Source organism: Camelus dromedarius, chromosome 2 (genome assembly GCF_036321535.1).
Source record: "Camelus dromedarius isolate mCamDro1 chromosome 2, mCamDro1.pat, whole genome shotgun sequence".
Classification (NCBI taxonomy): domain Eukaryota; kingdom Metazoa; phylum Chordata; class Mammalia; order Artiodactyla; family Camelidae; genus Camelus; species Camelus dromedarius.
Window position 1 is genome coordinate 55,680,546 of NC_087437.1, and position 19,402 is coordinate 55,699,947.

Sequence of the window (19,402 nt, forward strand, 5' to 3'; positions counted from 1 at the left end):
CTGGGGCTCAGGCCGGCATATTTGTGAATTTCACAATTCACAGATGTTAGACACTCTCAGGCTAAGTAAGGAAGAGAATGTCAGGTTTTAAATAGCTTCTCTTTTCTATCCTGGCTGAAGCAACAAATAAAATATTTTTATGAGATGCATTTTGAACCAAAATTTCTCAAAAGGAAATGTCAAATTCCTCTGAAAAGGACTTTAGATTATCTCACAACTTTGACAACTTCTGATGTCACCAGGTTATAGGTGACCTGTGATTGGGGGGTGAGTGGAGGATGTGAACTTGCCGTGTTAGTGACACTTGGGCACACTTACAGGGTTGTGTTTTGTTTTTTTTTTCTGTTGGAGTCTATTTTAATTTAGCTTCTGAATCATATTTCATTCAATTTCCAAATCCACAAAACCAGGATAGGTTTACAGCTTGTATTCATAAAGGAAGTGAATTATTCTGTATGTAGACTTTTTTGATACTATATTAATTTTTAGATATACGAAAGACAACAGTTTTTACTCCAAAGTAGCTTGAGCCAAAGCAAAACCAAAACCAGCAAAAACAATACGACATAAAGAAGAGGGTGAGAGGGACTGAGAGAGAGGAAAATGAAACGTTTTCAGTAACAGACAATTTGAAATAATTTTGTAAGTTTCAAAATAGTGTAAAATAGTATATTTTCCACTTTAATATTAGTTTAAGAAATTGTGTGTGTGTGTTTGAGGTAGGATATTTTAAAGCCTCAATAAAGGTTATTCTTATTGTTTTTTAATTTAGGGGAGGCAAAACTTCTAAGGGGATGTGAATGGGTATCTCTTTTAGCTGAGACGAAGAGTGAGTTCTAGGTTAAATATAATCAAGGAATTTCCCTGTCTTTGCTATTTGAGATTGTGACCACAACAGGCGGTTGGCTGAAAGGGAGAATGAAGGGGGGAAAGGGGAGGGTGAAGGTGGAGATGAAAAAAAAAAAAAAAAAACAGCAAAACAAAACAACTCTCTAAGCAGCTCTGTGAGATATTTAGTTCCAGAAGCAGTTACAGAAGTCGTCAAATCAAATCAGCATGCAGATCCAAGGGAACATTAATTAGCTGGAGAGGGTGAACACTCATCTGCTCTGCTCTGTTCTGAAAGTCCAGGCTGCTGAAATTAAACTCTGATGCCATTCATGCCAGCATCCAATCACCAGAGAGACCAGAAGCTCAGAGATGACTCCAAGTTGCCAGCAAGTGTGGCCACTATACGTCAAGGACTCTAAAGCTGTCGTGGAAGGGAAAGAACAACGTTAGAGAGGATGCCCAGCTGGTAAGATTCAACCGTTTCTGATGTTTTAGTCACTTGATGAATCTCATTGGCTCAAATCAAGAAACGCTCCGCCTCTTGGCAACTGTGTGTGAAGGGGGGGAATTGTCTACACTTCTATGTCTGATAGCATTTGACCCTATTGCTTTTAGCCTCCTGGCTCTATATCTACATATACACAGGTAGATGTGTATATGTTATAAAATTGTTCTCCACTTGTTGATATCAAAGAGAGTTGAAGGCAATGAATTTTGAAACTTCACGGTGTGCCACCCTACGGTACTGTCCCGACCCTTACATCCAGCGGTGAGTTTAAACGTGACGTAACTTCTCTCAAAGCTTAATCGGAGTGCCTTGTGTATGACGAGTGCTTCTGCCTGGTGCAAAGAGCAACCTCTCCTCATTTATGAGCGCGGTGATGTTATTTTGGACTTTCTGTGGACTTAAAGTGGTCTGTGGGCATCTTTTCTAATGTTCTTTTCTAGTTCCTATCCGGATCTACCAAGTGACAAAGTTTGAAGACAGTCTTCCCATGGTTTCTTAAAAAACTTGTCATACCATTTTAAGATGTTTAAAATCTGTTACTTGCCTGGCTCAGCCCTCACCCACCCAAGAAGAAGACGTTTCATTGGACAGGGGATGGATTAGCCTGTGGAGGTTCTTCCTGCCAAAATAAACACAATAATTTTGATGCATCCCTTCCTTAAAAAATAGATAAATAGCCATTGTTATACCAAACAGATTGTGGCTTGTCATTTTGGCTCTGTGGCATATTTTCTTCTTGATTTGTTTGACAACAAACATCATCTTTTGACAAATCTGACTTTTAAAAACTTACGATGCTACTGAATTTTCTTTCTGTTTATAGGAAGAAACATTTGCCTAGCACTAAAAGGGGATATTAGGGAGCCTGCACGATGTGTGTGTGTGTGTGTGTGTTTCAAATTAGAGTTGGCTATTTTTAAACTGGTAAATGAAACGTGAAGAGTGTTTTCCAGTCATAAAGTTATGGGAGAAATTCAGGTCGTTATGTCGTGGTGTGATGTTGTTAATTTAACAGCATGAGATCTGACGTTGGAATTTCATACTTTATTTTATAAGACTAATGAGGGAGGTCCTCTGAGTGTTGAAAATGGTGTGGTTCCAAAGGGGTTAACTTGTCATTCACCACGGGTGCTTGGTAGAGCCTCAGTCCCACAGTGGAGGGGGCTCCCTGGCCAGGGATCACTGTGGAGTTGCCCAGGCAGTTAAGGAAGATGTGTGATTTTTCATTTGTGAATATGATTTGTCACCATGTAAACATTCATGTGAACTATGGAGACTTAGCTTCTTTTCCTGGGAGGTTTCTGGTGGGCTGTGTGAGAAAGCCCAAGAGGAAGAGTGAGGTAGAAATGGAAATGGAATGGTGGAGAAAGTAAGACAAGAGAGGGAGAAAAAGGAAAGAAAGAGAGAGAGGAAGCATGATTGTGGTCTTCCAGGTTGGAATGCGATGATTTGATTCCTGCCTTGCTGTGTGCCACGGACAGCAATGTTAGCAAAAATGAATGGCTCTGGGCTTGATGTTCTTAGATAACTCAAAAATTAGATTTCCTTGCAGTTGGGGAGTGGGTGGATGACGAGCGAAACACTGCAGATTTTCTAGTTCTCAACATTTTTTCCAGCCTCTAATTTGCCTATTCCAACAAAATCTTGGAAATAAGTATTTCTAAGAGGATAGTTCTGAGGAAACATTCGCTGTGTAATGCTTCTCTGGAGGGCAGCTTTTTAAAAGTAGGTACTTGGATCTACCTCCGCTCCAGGAGAAACTTTCTTCTATTGACTAGCAACCCACACGTCAATCATGTACACCTCTGTCCAGAGGTATTTCTAGTGATTGATGAGAGACGCCTGTAAATATGAACACATGAGGAAATTGCTTTTCATAGTGTCTCAACAACCTGTTAATTCATGGAGCAAATATCTCAGTTTTTGAACAGATGGTAAAATTTAAAATCATACTAGTACTTTCAAAACGCTTTAAATTTTGCTGAATCCCTGAACTTTTATCATGGTGAGTGCCACTTTTGGGGGAGACGCAGGGAGCTGTGAGATTGTGGTGCAAGGGTGCTAGGGAACGTTTATTTGCCAAATAAATTGTTTTAGGCAAGATTATGCACTTTTCATTTGTCATAAAAACTGAACTGGCAAACAAATTAAAGAAAAATATTTGCTGCTCATCATCTACTCTGAGTAAGGCACTGGAAATACAAAAATGAATAAGGTATGGCTGTAATGTTCATTTATATAACTCAATAGTCCTTATATATTTAATAACATATATTTTCCTCATATACTTTAACTGTTTCGTCAGCTATTTCAAGGACTGAATTCTTGCTGCTTTTCGATTATACCCCTCAGTGAATAAATGAAGGAATGAATAAGTGAAACACCACTATAAGAAAGCTAAGATACTGTACCTTGTCAAAGCAAGAATTGAATGATATTCTCTTGTATGCCTAAGGAGTGAATGGGTTTGAGCTGGTTTTTCTAAGCAGACAACCCTTGCCGTTCTCAGTTTACAAAATCTATTTTAAGTAAGACCAAATTTAATCATTCCATAATCATAGTCATCTACATAGTTAAATTTGTCTTTTTCCTGACCTTGTCTTTAGAAAGAAGTCATGAAAGGTAGTTATTAAAAAAAACAGAAAGAACAGGATTTCCTATTATTTTTAACTCTAAGCTACCTTAATGCATGAATTTCCTTATATCACAGAATAGAATAAATGAGAGATGCTATTACCATTTATTACTGAATGTTAATGCCATTCCCCAAAAGCCAATTTTAATACACATTTCAAAGTGCGATGGTAATCACTCTCTCAGTTAAAATTGAGATTTCACCCTCTGTTTTTTTTTTTTCCCTTTGCACCTGAACATACTGGCATATTATGCATTTAGTGGTTCTTTGATATGAATGCTAATTTACTTTAGTATTTGCAAAAAGCTTTTCTGAAAACCAAGAGTCCTTAAACTATAAAGCTTAGATTTCCTCTTTAATGCTTTTGACCATTACAAGAAGACAAGGTGGAAAAAAAAATCACAAGTTTTGTCATTTTACTGCTAGCTTAATTTTAACAAAAATAGATGAAAATATCCAAAATCAATAAAGAAGAGCCCAAGGGTAAGATATCATTTCCTTGTAAATGAAAACTATATACAATGAGTTCTATTTATTTTTTATTGGTAAGTACTCAAAATGAATCTAAAATTTGGCATTTGAGAAGTTAAACTTTCGTTAATTTATTGTTTGGGTTATAAATTGGGCCTTCTTGCATCCTTTCATTTTTTAGAATTGACACCTAGTTTTTAACATACATTTCTTTAACCAAGTAATTCTGAAAGATTAAATTCTTCCAAGTATCGTTTTGCAAGTCAACTAGTTAAAATGATAAAATTGAATCAAGATTAAATTTTGAAACACTGATAGCCGAACGCTAAAAGTAAGAGAAACTAAAACATACGACAATTTGAACCACTTGCAAAATGATTCTGAGTTATTTTTTCAGTCACTCTCTACTCAGAAGTTTAAACTGTTAAAGCACTGTATGGATGAGTAAGAAGTATTTCCTGTGTAAATTCCATATTGATTGTGAATTTTGTGCTTTAGTAACTTAAAGGTCAACTTTATTAACTGTGTTTTCTAAATATATCCCCAAAGGACAGGGAGATGGTGACAGTGAACGTACAGAGGAGATGATTTTATTCGTCAAATACAGTCACATAAAGGCAGATGTAGTTCTGCGTTGAGTGTCCTCCACTTACCCCTCCACACCCACCCTTCATCCTTCTTGTTCTGGACTCCAGGAAGCTGATTTCCAAAGATTGCCTTAACAGTTCCTTTCTCCTCCAGTTTCCTCTGGGGTTTAACCAGTGGGCACCAGGAGAAGAGGGAACGTGGGTGTATGTTTCCCTGGCCTCCTCCGCTGGCTTTTCTGCGAAAGGGTCCTGTAGGGGCCCTTAGCCCAGGTCCGGATGTCTTGTGTTCGAGTAACTGCTCTCTACTCTCCCTCTCCTTCAAGTTGAGGAACTGTAACTATTTCTAGCCACTGCTAACTAGCTGCAAAAAGCCACACCGTATCTCTTCTCCCTTGACAAATAGTCCCTTCATTAAACTCACTCCAGCTCCTCTTTTTCCAACTGCTCTTTTTCCTCCCAGGATAAAAATGAAAAAGGTCCCCAGAGTGTTGTTTATGTGCATATCATAACTTTGGAAAGTGATATAACATACAATAATATAATTTCTGATGTCAGATAAAGGATGGATCCATCCACTTCAATGAGCAAGCCAGTTTTTAATAAGGCTAATCCATGAATTTGAGCCAGCGCCGTAATCACTAAGTTTGTCTGACTGAAAGGAGTGAGCCGACACGCTGCATTCCCTGTAGGTTGTTTATATCAGCACTTGCAATGAAGCAAGGCAGAGGGCTGGAAGAATTTGTTCATAAAGAAATATAAAGGTACAATTTATCAACAGGGACTAATGCGGCCACCAGTTATAGTCAAGAAAAAAGCCCTGCCTCCAGCCCCTGTAATTTTTACAAGAGTACCGTTCTAAAGACCTTTATGACCAACTGTAGTCAGCCCAAATCATGACGTGTTGTAATTCTGTGTGCTGCTCCTAAGCTGTGAGTGCATTTAAGTGGCAGAGACGCAGGGAGTGTGTCAGCCGGAGGCCCATAGGACTTGTCAAAAGATCTAGATCATGGTCTTAATGCTACCTCTCATTGATTATGTGACCTTTATGAAATCGCTTAAGCTATCTAAATCAAAATTTCCTCATAAGGTAAGAAGGGATAACAGCTTCTGATCTACCATTCAAAACTGACACTGAGAATTAAAAATTAACCCAACTGAACTCTGAAATCCATCCCCTTATTGTTTTGCTCAGTTCTACTGTTGTGTGCACAGCACACCGGAGGCCTGGAGGTCCCTTCCCAACAGCACTGTGTCCTCACACAGGCATGCCTTAAGTTCCATTTTGCTCTACATCACCTTTAAATTAAGAACAAAGGTCATGATGAGTCTTGACCTGATCCTGACTTGTCTCTCTCAGTGCTTTTACTTTAGAATTGAGAAATCTAAATCACAGAGAGGTCAAGTGATTTGCCCCAAATCTCACACACACAAACACATTAGCAGAACCAAGTCTAAAATTCAAGGCTCTTCCCTGTTCAATGCCATTTCTGCCACAGAACATAACATTTTGTGAGCTCTGTATAGAGCTTTACAGTGTGCCCACCACAGTATGTAGCTGACCCACCAGGGCAGGCTGTGGCAGGCAGCATAGTGATCTCTAAAGGTAGCCGTGTGTTAATGTCCCAAGCTTGTGACAATGGTATCTTACACAGCAAAGGGTAATTAGGTTGCAGATGGAAATAAGGATGCTAATCAGCTGACCTTGAGATAGGTAGATTATTGTGGATTATCCATGTGGGTCCAGCGTAATGGCAAGAGTCCTTAAAAGTGGAAGTGGCAGGTAGAAAAAGAGTCAGAGTGATGTCATGTGAGAAAAGACTCAACAGATTTTGAAGATGGAAGGGGACCATGAGCCAGGGAAGGCTGGCAGCCTCTAGAGGCTGGAAAAGGCAAGGACACAGATTTTCCTTTCCAGCCTCTGGAAGGAATGCAGTCCTTCTAACACCTTGATTTCAGCCCAGTGAGATCTGTATCAGCCTTCTGACCTACAGAACTGTGAGATAATAATCTGGGTTTGTAAATGAGCAGGACTTGTGGGGACTTCCAGGGTCAGACCCCTCCCCTATATGCTCTGCTGTAGCTCGTCTCTGAAGTACTCAGATAATAGTATCTCGTGTATATTTCCTGAGTTTTTCAGATGCCTAAACCACCACCAAAGGGAAGAAATTAACTACTTGACCTTCTAGCACCTGGTGGTTGATAGGGTTGACCTCCGTGTTACCTCAACATCAACCAATCAGAGAACTGTGCACAAGCTGATCGTGTACCCTGCAACCCGCTCCCTCACCTGCCCTTTAAATATGCTTTGCTGAAACACCCCGGGGAGGTCGAGGTTTTCCTGGGCATGAGCCACCCCATCCTCCTTGCTTGGCCCTGCAATAAAAGTTTCTCTGCTCCAGACTCTGACATTTCAGTTTGTTTGGCCTCATGGTGAGGCAGGCACATGAACTTGCCTTTGGTAACAGGTTGATTGAAGCCACAAGTTTGGGGTAATTTGTTACAGCAGCAAAAGGAAACTAATTTACCAGGTAAAGGATTTTTATCCTCAAATTGTAGATATGGAACCTAAAATCTTTTTTCTTGTTTTGATTTGTTCGTTTAATGTATTCCATGAGCTTATTTACTTTTTGGTGTTGGGTGGGAAAGACAAAGGCATGAGTAAGATGCAGTCCTAGACCTCAGGGAATCCAGAGAAGGACTACACTCATAGAAATACTACAATGAGCTGCAGGGAAGGATGGAGGGCTCTGCACACGCAGGCTGGGGACTGCCTTGGAGGCAGCAAGCTGGAAGGGTGACTCTAGTTACTAGCATCTATTAAGGTTCCTCAAAATGCTCTATACAGAAATATATTTGACTCTTAGGAGGTAAATGAAACTGTGACACCCAAATTCAGATTCAGGAAAACACAATATTGTACACATTCCTGATGTGAGGAATTCAGAGAGACGTTACATCAATACCCTGAGATTATGATTTGGTAAGTCTAGATGGAGCCTCAGAATTGCATTGTGAACATTTTGATTCATGTGCTTCTCATACCACCCTTGGAAAACAGCTCTCGGAGGCCTTCTGGTGCTATGCGTTTCCCAGTTAATTTTAGGTTTAGGATTACACTGATGCCTCCCTCTGAGAAATGGGGCAGGGGAGGGGAAGGAATGCAAATGCAGCATTTTTATCAAGCACCTCAGACGATTTGTTTGCATACCCAATTTTGAAAACCAATATATACAGTGAGGCAAACTGGGACCCAATGTCCCAGTGGAAGCTCATAAAAAGGTACCCAGTGGTCTGAACTGCAGAGGCACATGCCTTCCCCAAGACAGACTCCATGTTCTCACTTTACTTAAAAGCCAAATGGATTGTGAGATTAAAGTGGCAATTTTCAATCTGTTTCAAGTCAAGAGAGCCAAGTTTTTGATTAGCTGTTTTGAAGCTCAAATTTGTCCTGACAGGGTTTCCATCTCCTTTAAAGAACTCACTGAGGAATAGTCCTCAAGCAACAAGTGATGGATGGATAAAGCACTATAATTATGATCAAAGTCCAAAGACTCCAGTCTATGTAATTATGCACTTCCCAGCCTCTGAAAGTCACTTTGTTCCATTTAAAATAGGATGAGAAATGGACATGGGGTGATGTGTACTTTTTGGTTAGTCAAGGTTTGGGAAATGACAGTTATTAACATTTCTGTTTTACCTTAAGCCATAATATTTGGGGGATAATTTAGATGGAGGGAATTGTCACTCCATTCTTATTGTTTGCCCTCCATTCTCCACTTATATCTGACCCTCTTTTTATTACGAATTGGACTCTTTGAAGTTCAGAATGAAATCATTACGCTTAGAAGAAATGTAAGGGCTCAAAATCTCCGTGCCCCTTTCAAATCTCCAGTACCTTTTTCTTTCGTTTCAAATGAGCAAACTTAATTTGTCAAGTTGAACAGCAAACACCCATTCTCACTTTTCATTAACTCAGGCAGCTGTTTCATAATTGAGGGCGATACCAGCGTCATCATAATGTTAAGACCGATAAAGCGTTTTGAGTCAGGAAATACAAAATGGGAAGCTGGTGTGGTGATTTAATCAGCCACATGCTTCCCTAAAGTAGATTTTTAACGTAAGCTTTTTACAGATAGTGCTATAGATTGAAATAAATAATAGAATATATACAGATTCATAATAGGGGTAACTCTGTATTAGAGACTTTTGCTTTGAAATTTAAGTATGTTATGTCTTCCGATTGTTGATTGCAGTTAACTTATCCCCCAATCATATTCTGAAATTTCATCAAGGTGGTCAATTTTTAAAGCTTCCTTAAAAATACCAAGCTTTAAATATTTTATTTGAAATTCAGCACTAGTTTTTCTTTTCTCTTTTTTTTTCCTTACTCGGTGAACCTCCATTTTTGTGCTTGAACTTAGTAGTGTCATTTACTCAACTTCATAATTATATGTATTGAAGCTTTCAATGAGAAAACTCACTTTCTTCCAACTTTTTTGTTGCAACCTCCTCTAAACCAAAAGGGCTAATAAGATGTATGTTTCCATTTTATTTTTCTTCTTAATAGTTTTCTCTCAGGCAATGAATGAAAAACTTTCCACTTGACTGGATTTTCAAACTAAATTATGAGCAATTAAGAAACTTCTAGTCAAAATGAATTTTTTCCCAGCATTTCAATTGATACTATTGAATGTGATAAATCTTTGCACCTTCACAAGCTGTTTTATTGGGTGTCTGGTAGAGGCTGAAATGGCTTGAACATTTCAATGTTAGTGAAGAGATCTCGGTGGGTGACAGCTACCTGGTAACGCTGGTGTAAATGTAGGCCATCTTAGATGACACATTTATAGAGTCTTATGCTGAATCATGTCTTCACTGAGCGGAAGCCTCGTTCATGAAAGCACGACTTGCCCTTCTGTCTGACGTTTGAGGACTAACTTTATATTCCTACATAAAATGTATATAAAATTTTACCTGTTAAGTCTTGAGCCTTTCAAAGCAGTAAAATGGAATCTTTTTCCTCTCTCCATTTCTCCTTCCTGTCTTCTTTCATAGAAACTCTGTATAGCTTTGCTTCTTGGAAGGACAGAATATACCCAAAAAAGCTAAAAATATCACAAAGCACTTTCAAAAACACCAGTCCCACCTTTGCTCTGCAAAAGTGAAATTGGGGCATTTTTTTAAGTGAGAAAAAATTATGACAGCTATGTATCAAAAACAAAAATACAAATAAAACTGACAAAATATATAACTTTTGCATTTTATCAGAAAATTGTTTTTTATTATCTAGTTTATCTGAGTTGCTAAGCAAATTTTAAAGGAGTTTTGTAAATTATCAAATATTTAAATAAATTGATAAATACTGTTAGTTGGGGTGACAAAGGAATAAAAAAAGGGAAATGACAGAGGCTTAAATAATCCAACCTTATTGTAAACTACAAAATTATTCAATAATGCCCAGTAAATATTACTGAGTGAATATATAAGAAATTTAAAATTCAAAGTTTTCAAGTACTGGTTTTACCATATCAAGTCTTCTAGCATCAGCTGAACTAAGTGTAAGGTGAAGGAATGTCTTTAAAGCTCAGGTAGAAACACAAATGTCAGAGCACGGTAGGTAGTCTCATATGAAACCTTCAAATAAAAGTACTTGTAACTTGATATTAATGATATGAAAATCTATTAGACAAATGACATGTTCTCAACAACAGTGGAAGCCAACCAACCAAATCTAGTAAAACAGTTGTTTGCCATGTCATCTTTTAAACCCATAATTTTTATACATAAATAACAATCATAAAATAATTCCGATGTTTTATTATATAAATTACTCAGGCCCTTTCCATTTGTCATACATTTTGCACTATCATAAGTAAGTGCATGAGAATCTCATCATACCAATGCAACTTAATACATTAATTTCCCTGATCGAACATTTAGTTTGGTTATTATAAATTAAAATTTTTATATAGCCACTTTTGAGTTATTTTCTTGGGATCATTCCATGGAACAAATATTTAAGGAAAGCAAACTAATACATATTCAGTCTATACTAACTGCCATGTAATTTACCCATGTTACTCACGTAATACATTTTTTCTGCCTAAGCAGTATGCCCAGTTTGCAGATGAGAAAATGATCCTCAGGGGGATAACTAGCTTAACCAAGATGACTTCCCTAGTACGTGGAAGGAACTCCTGGTATTTTCATTTTCACCAGAGTCGTAATTTAAACCCAAGACTATCCAATCTAAAGAACTTTGCTGCTTCCCCGACAATATGCTGCCATCTAAGAAGTAAGAGGGTTGGTGAATAGAAGTGTATGTATCTTTTCAAGTTTCTGGAAAATATTACTCTTTAAAAGAGCATGCCAATGACTTTTGCCAAAGAGTTAAAGCTTTAGATATTATTTTGAAATTTTACTAATTTAAGAGATGTGAAGTGACATGTGGTTTTAATTAGCACTTTTTAATAACTAGAGCAACTACAGAAACCACAATTACTAATTTTCTGAGATCTCAACGTTTGAACTTGTATATTTAGAAAATGAGGATGAGTCAGAAACCGTTGAATGTCTAGTATTTATTGAATGTTCACTATGTGCTAGAAACTGTTCTGTGCACCTTACATACTCAATTCAATTTACATATTTAGTACTCAAATCGCCTTAAGAGGTATTTACTAGCATTATCTATTGCCAACCAAAAGACAGTGGTATAATGTTTGAGACTGAATTTTGTGACCAGGGTGACTTGGTTCAAATCCTCTCTGCCAGTTGTTAGCTCTCCCAACTTAATCTCTGCGTTTGTTTTCTCATGTAGAAATGAGCATGATAGTTTACCTACCTGACAGGGTTGCTCTGAGAAGTAAATTAGTTAATTGTATAAACGACTTAAAGACAGCAACTGGCACATAGTAAGCACTTTATATGTTATAACACTTATTATTCTTATTCTACAGATGAAGAAATTGAGGCACAGAGAGGCTGTGTAGCCTACCAGGTTAAAATAGCTAGACATTGGTGGAGATGAGTAGGATCTTGATTTCTACATTATTTTTTTTATGGTCTAACCTTAACTCCCAGTAAATTCTATGTAGGGATGATTTTTGTCATAGATTTTTTTTTTCATGCTTAGAGACCCTAAAAAAATGACTGTTTATCATTCTAGAAAAGCAGTTTGAATCTAAAGAGGGGACATGTTACCAAGGATCTTTTTTACCATTGAAACAACCCTAGAAATATTTTGAGAACAGTCTATTCTGTCTCTGGAGGTACATGAGTTCCAGTAATAGTAACGAGGACCTTGCACACAAGGATTCAACTTCGAAAGTGTGGCGTGGCCCAATTTGGAAACTTGAGACCTCTTCAAAAACTCTTTTTTAATTTTTGTTTGTTTGTTTGTTTGTTTTTAAATCATTGCTTTTGCTCCCCCACTGCTGTTAATAATTCACAAAGCCCTCATTCCCTAATTTCTGTTATGAAACTTGCTCACTTAATTAGAATCCTCTTCCACATACCTAAATTACTTCTGCTTTTTTTTTTTTTCCCATTTCCACTCTAGCAAAGTGATATTTTTTTCCAGAGTGGTATTTTGACTTGCTACACCTTTACAACAGACTTTTCCCTCCATCTTTGACCTTTTCTTTTCTTTTACTCCTCTGATGGCTTGTCTTAACAGAAAGCTGTTCTTTCTCTGAAAACACCCATATTTCCCATGGTTCTTCAGCAAAAGAAAAGCCATCTACGTATACTCCTTTTTATTTAAGAGAAGAAACTAATGTATTTCACACTCAACACTGCTGTTTTCAGGTCATTGTTTACCCACCACCACTCAACACTTCCACGTCTTCTGAGTCCTCTTCTATCAAAGTGGCTTACTGACTTCAGGACAACATGCTGACTTTAGGAGCTTCTCCTATATAACCCAGCTCCATTTTCTTCTTTACTTCTGCCAGCTCTTTGGGAACTCCAGTATCCCTTCGATGACCTTAACATAATGTGGCCTCACATTTCCTTGGCTTCCTTAACTCAAAGAGGTCCTATTTCTACTCTATTCCAGTTACCAACCCGCACAACCTTGTCCTGGACTTCCTCATTACTGAAGTTTTTCCAGTCCCAACTCAAACCACCTCACACTTCCATTCTGGTCAAAATCTACTATCCTTTTACCCCTTTCACACCTCCAGCCTGCACTGAACCCATTCCCATCTGCACACTCTCACAATCTCCCCTGCAAAAACCCAATTCCTTGTTCAAGATTTGTCTTAATGTCTATTTATTTCTTTTGTGCATGTTTGACTACAAATTTCTGTCCACCTACTAGCCCTTCACTACTCAAAGGGAAGTACTTGGAATAATACAGAATCTGGGGTCCTCTGTCAGTCCTACTAAATGAAAATTTGCCTTTTAGTAAGAACTCAGGTGAATTTATGAACACTAAATTTAAGAAGCATCACTCTAGCCTAGGTGGTTTTCCAGGTATACTCCTGAGAAACAGAGTCATAGCAGCACCCAAGAGTGTGGCAGAAATGCAGATTCCCAGGTCCCATCTGAGCCCTACTGAGTCAAGAAACCTGGAGTTGTGGCCCAACAATCTGTATTTTAACACACTCTTCAGGGGATTCCGATGCACACTGAACTTTGATATCCTACTTATACAACTTTCAAGGGGAGGCACTGTCATTTATTTCGATATTCTTTGAGTATATATAGAAGGTAATTTACAAATGCATAATAAATGAACGAGTGAGTAGACGAATGGATGAGTGAATAAAGCTTTTGCTTAATCACAGATAATGTCGTACATTTCTTCTCTGATAATGCCATCAAACTTTATTCATATTTCTCTAAAGGTATTTGTATTTACTTAAATAACCAAGCTTTTAATTATTTCTGAATATATGCAATGTCTAACATTGAGTCCTATACATAATAGGCATTCAACAACTGTTTAATTTAGTTAAAATATTTCTGTTCTACATTTTAATGTTTTTTATTCTTTCCCCCTCACTCCTTATCTACCTTTCCCTCACTTGATACAGATCCCAGATCAGATCAAATAAAGAACCAATGTAAATATCTGTGCTAAGACAATGACTGATAGGTATGTCTAACTTCTGTGATGAGCAGTTGACCAAAGTCATTAAATATGACTTACAAGCTAATTTCAACAACCTCCCTCTTAGAGGGCCCAACTCAACAGGTCTTCTGGTAACTTCTTTAGTCACAGTACGATTCAGAGGGCTGACGGAGAGGATCAATTGATTGTGTTTGCTTAGAAAGCCATTTCAAACTCTACATGGATGTTCTCAGGAAGCCTAACGTCTCTTCTATCATTTTCCTGATTCTGCTTGGGACAGTTGCCTGGTTACTGTGCGTGCAGCCCTCCTAGGAAGGCAAAGGTGGGACACTGTTAAAAAAAAAAAAAAAAGTGTCTGCCTTTCCTCCACCTCCTTGCTTTAGCAGTTTCTAAGAACAGAAAAGTTAGCACTAAAAATCATGAGTTTCAAAATAAGTGGACTAAAGAATATGCATGAGTTTTAAAAATATTACTATTTATTTCATTTGCAATGTAAATACCACTTCTTTTAAAGAAATAAATATTAAGAAACCCAATGAGATGAACTGCATTTATAAGCTTAGAGATTTCTACATGGGAAGATTAAATAACTCATTTTAAAGGTGGTTTCACAATAGTATCTCTTCAAAGGTATCTTATAATATGCTACCCTCTAGTAGGAATTCAATTTCTATAATTTTAAATAAAATATATAGTATCAAATTTTTGAGCAAAAAAAGTAGAAGGGAAAGAGGAAGAGGAGATAAAAAAATCTTTCAATGACAGTGTATGCTCAGATGTCATGGCCTCTTAATTGCAATTTGACCCCTTCCCTTCTAACATTTTAAGTCCCCAGCTCCTTACTATGCTACTTTGTCCATATAATACACATCACCTTCCAAAATACAATTTCATTTACTTATGCTTACCGTTTCTTATCTGTCTCTCCACAGTGGAAGGTAAGCTCCATGAGAGCTGAATATTTGTCGACTCCGTGCCCTGATTTATCCCACTTAGAACAGAGCCTGGTATGTGTGGGTGCTCAGTGAATAGCTGTTCATTGAATGAATTATGGAGAAACAATTAATAAAAATTCCTTAGTCACTATTGGTTTTCCTGATGACTAAGCTGCAATTTCTGTAAAATAATTTTTAAATCTTATTGAAAAATAAGTTATTTTTTCTTTCATCAGGAAAATGAGGCTTTTTTTTTTTTAGGGATAAATAACTGACCCAAAGTCACAGGGCTGCCCGGGGGAGAGTCGAGACTTACAGTCAGCATTTGACACTCAGTATTCAGTGTTCTTCTCACTAAACTTTGTCACCTATCCTGTTTGTAAGCCTGGATATCTTGTTTGTCCAAACCCGTCATAATTGTTCAAGGTTTTATTATGTAAAACCCTTTCACATCTAGTATTTGAGGCCCAGAGCTATTATTAATTCCATTTTTATAGATAAAGAACCTGAAGGTATAGAGCTAGTGACTTGCTGAACATCACACAGATGCTTCCTTGAGCAAAGGTAGGATTAAATCCCTGTAATCGAATCAAATAGGATTTGTTACTACACAATTCTCTTGCAACTGTTGATTTGAAAAATGTACTGGGTACCACCTATGTGTCAAGCCCTATTCTAGATGCTAGTGAGTGAAAACTCATCCCCGCTATCATGGGACTGGTATCTTCAGCCCACAAGTAAGTACTTGATGTGTTGGGCTCGTGGCAAGTCTCTGCATAAAAGTGAGGCAAGACAAGGGGTATGTAAAGAAAATGACAGGTTTGAAAAGAATGCTATATTAAATGAGATGGTCATCTAATAAGTCCTCTAGGGTTAGGACTTTGAGTAGAGATCCGAAGAGAATAAGGAAGAAATCTAGGGGAGAGAAAAAATTCCAGGGTGGGAGGAGATAGGAGTGGCTGGAACAGAGTGGGTAAGAATGAACAGATAAGAGATGAGATCATTTGTTAGGGAGCAGGGCTGCAGAGTGTAGATGTAAAGAAAAGGATTGACTTTTCTCTCATAAGAATTTTATTATCTTCTATTTTAAGGAATCGCTTTGGCTGTGTGCCATGTGGAGAACAGAGCATAGGGACCACGTCTAGGGACTACTGTTCTAGATGAGAATTGATGGTGCTTTGTACTAAAGTGGTAAAGAGTGGTAATATCAAGGATATATTTCCAAAGGTGGCCGATAGAATTGTCGAAGTTTATAGAGAAGGACTGTACTCTGGGCTTGGGTGTCTTCCATAGAGGGCATCTGGTTTCCACAGCATGGCATCACCTTTGACAATACCTGTTAATTCCAAGCTAGCTCTCAAACTTGAAAGTTTAGAAGCCTGATGTTTCAGTACAGGATCAGTTTCTTGGTTAACACTCAGACTGATATACAAAAATGAGAAAGCCAATATATCATCTCTTTTAATGGGAAATATGACCATCTTGAATAAGCTGCTGTTGGTTAATAAACATATTGTCCTCCTGTAGACATACTGTATGGGATGGCATATGCGATTCAGAATGTTGCTGGCTAAATGTGGCACTGGAGGGTCAGTGGATAGTTTGATGGCCTGATGTATCCATCTCCATATAGCTAACTCCAAAAAGATATACAGACTGAAAGGACCTTATAGACACTCATGTTCTTGGGCCAGAATATACATGTGCCAGGACAGAGCTGGAGACCCAATAAAATATACTTCTTTTCTTGTTCCTCAACCTTGGCTGAAGACCAACAAATTCTCTACCCCACCTTGACTGCACATTTTTTCTTTAGAAATGTTAGTACATTTGATCAGATTTCACTCTGGTTTTGACCTGAGATCATTTCTATCTCTTTTATGACTTTGCTAATGAGATTCATTATATTTTTGTTTTACTCACAAAAGGCAATTAATCTTAGTTTAAGTTTTTGAGTTGTCCCCATTATATATCACTGTTATAAACTTATATAGTTCTCCTAAAACTCTGCTCAGTAATTATCTGCTCAATTTAAACTGATTGAATCAAAATAAGTAATAGTTTTCTTTTCAAATCATGGTACTTGCTGCTGCTGGTGGTGGTGGTGTTTATATCATAATATTAAAGAAACCTAATTTCTAGATTTCTCAGTTGAGTCTACCAAAAACTAGACCTCTTTGGATGTATGCTATGCAAGCTTTTATGAGCTGTGATTGTTAAGTAAAAATTCCTTGAGTGTTTAATTTTCTTAAAGCTTTTGCCCTAAACCATGTTTCATTTATAATAAGATACTTGTCTAGTTGTCTATAACTTTTATCTTTTTATGGGATTAAATCTATACAGATTCTTAAGTCTTTGTTTTTTTTAACACCAAAAGAGTGTGTTAGAGAGGAGCATCTCAAGTCTTTCATGTGGTTCTTTGTGCTTGGGGGAGAAATGGTTGAATTTCAGCCCACCCTCCACTAGGGCTGAAGAGATTAAAGAATGACATGGTGATTAGATACTTTCTTTATGTGTGTTTGTTATTCATAGTAAATGATATGTACCTAATCTCCCATTTATTTGTGAAACAACTTTGTGCTCATTACCTAAACCTGGAAAAGCATGAGACCCATTTGCCAGCAATATTTCTTAAAGTACAAAACCGGTTGAAGCACCCCAATAAACATACAAAATATTTACTTAAGTAAAAGAACGTTAACACAAGGTTTTGATTTTGAAATTTTTTTCCCAAAGAAATGAATGACAAGAGATCTTTCATGACAAAGTGAAAATGTAGATTATTAAAATGGAAATGTATAGGAAAGAAGATAAGTTATGTTTTCTACATGCTGTAAGACAAGAAAATCGTTTTCATCTTAAAATCAATTCATGATTATTTTGCTTACTGGCTTTGATAATAGAACATAAAAGTACCTGAGGTTACTATTTAGAATATTTATTCTAAGGTTAAAAAGTGTACACATTTGTGAAATATATATTATTTTTTTGAATAACATAATTTTAAGAAGTACTTTTCAGCTGAAACTTTGTGGGAAAGAGATGATATTACTAATGATGACTTTGCAAGAGACTAGAGTTCTCAGCTATGCCAATGTTGTAATGGCTCTTTTCCAAAAATATCTATCTAAAAAAAGTCCTAAAGAAATGATCACTAGAGTAAGTTGGAAAATCTAGAAATCACAAAGCCCTTTCACATTTGCATTAATGACCTATGCATTTAGAAATCTCATGCACTGAAATACCTCACACTCAGATTTCAACATAAAATGTCCTGGCCTCCAACTCTTTCGTGCCATGTCCTCTTATTTTCCATTGTCACATGTCCTCAACATAATTTTTTTGTTCTGCTTGATGAGCTGGAAGGGATCTTAATTGAGTTAGCGGAGAGAAGCCAAAAGTTTGCTTTCGCATTCCACTGAGAACACCTGGGTGGGAAGATCACAGGACAGCTCTTGAAATGTAGTGCCCTGCAATGAAATTTACAATGATTTCAAGCCTCTATCATCAGTTAGGAAGAAATGCCGTAGCTAAACTTCTTGTGGACTAATGGCATTTGTGGAAGTAAAAAGAACATTTGTCATAATTTTCAAAGCTCCCTTTAGTCTATTGGAACACAATGAAATGGAAATTGAGACATCTGTTTCTATAAAATTTAAAAATTAGGGAGACTTCTGGTTTAACTCCAGTGTGTAAAGAGCTCAGACACTGTCACTTCTCTTACAGCAAGAAAAACTTGGGCCAACTGAAAAATCAGTAACTTTTCTTGTACCCATTAAAGAAGTGAGGTTATAGGATAAATAGCTACCCCCAAATCTGAAGAGATAGGTTCATCCAGAGACAGACACAGTAGAGATCTGCTTTGCTGCAGCAGAAGCCATAAAGTGGTGGGGACATTTAATTGATCAATGGCTGGAGGCTGTGTCAACTAACTTAACAAGGGAGACCCTTTGAACTGCAGTCTTGGAAGACACCCATACTTTCCTGAGGTTCTACCAGGAACACTGTCAGGTTCTTACCATGAGGATCTGTGAAAGATCCCCCATTGAAGGGAAGGGAAAGGGGAACCATTGTGAAATAAATGGTTTTCTTTATAATATCACAAAAAAACTAATATATAGCTCATCAGTTGGTAACCTTTCCTCTCAGGTCCCATTCAGGCTTAACACCTTAGTAAGGAGGAAAAATGATGTTGTTGAAAAATTGATAGGGGTCAGGGTTTCATGGAAATAGACTGAAATACTAGAGTCAGAAAAGGGGGTAGAGGTCAGGAGGAGTAAAGCTTTGCAGTGAAGAAACACTGGTGAGATAATATACCTGCGATACAGAGCCATAAAAAGACTGAGATTTAATTAG

The 19,402-nt window shown here is 37.4% G+C and overlaps 1 protein-coding gene across 4 annotated transcripts in view; it reads left to right on the plus strand.

The window, feature by feature from the left end:
- The first annotated feature begins 1,008 nt into the window (after positions 1-1,008).
- Positions 1,009-19,402, plus strand: part of TP63 (tumor protein p63) — a 207,871-nt gene continuing 189,477 nt past the window's right edge. For 3 of the 4 annotated variants that reach the window (XM_010990098.3, XM_010990099.3, XM_010990102.3), the window contains exon 1: positions 1,326-1,600. In XM_010990098.3, the coding sequence (XP_010988400.1) occupies positions 1,539-1,600 (62 nt within the window). In that variant the 5' untranslated portion in view covers positions 1,326-1,538. Of the gene's footprint in view, positions 1,298-1,325; positions 1,601-19,402 lie in introns of those variants that run through there. The other variant, XM_010990100.3, reaches the window with a different exon arrangement.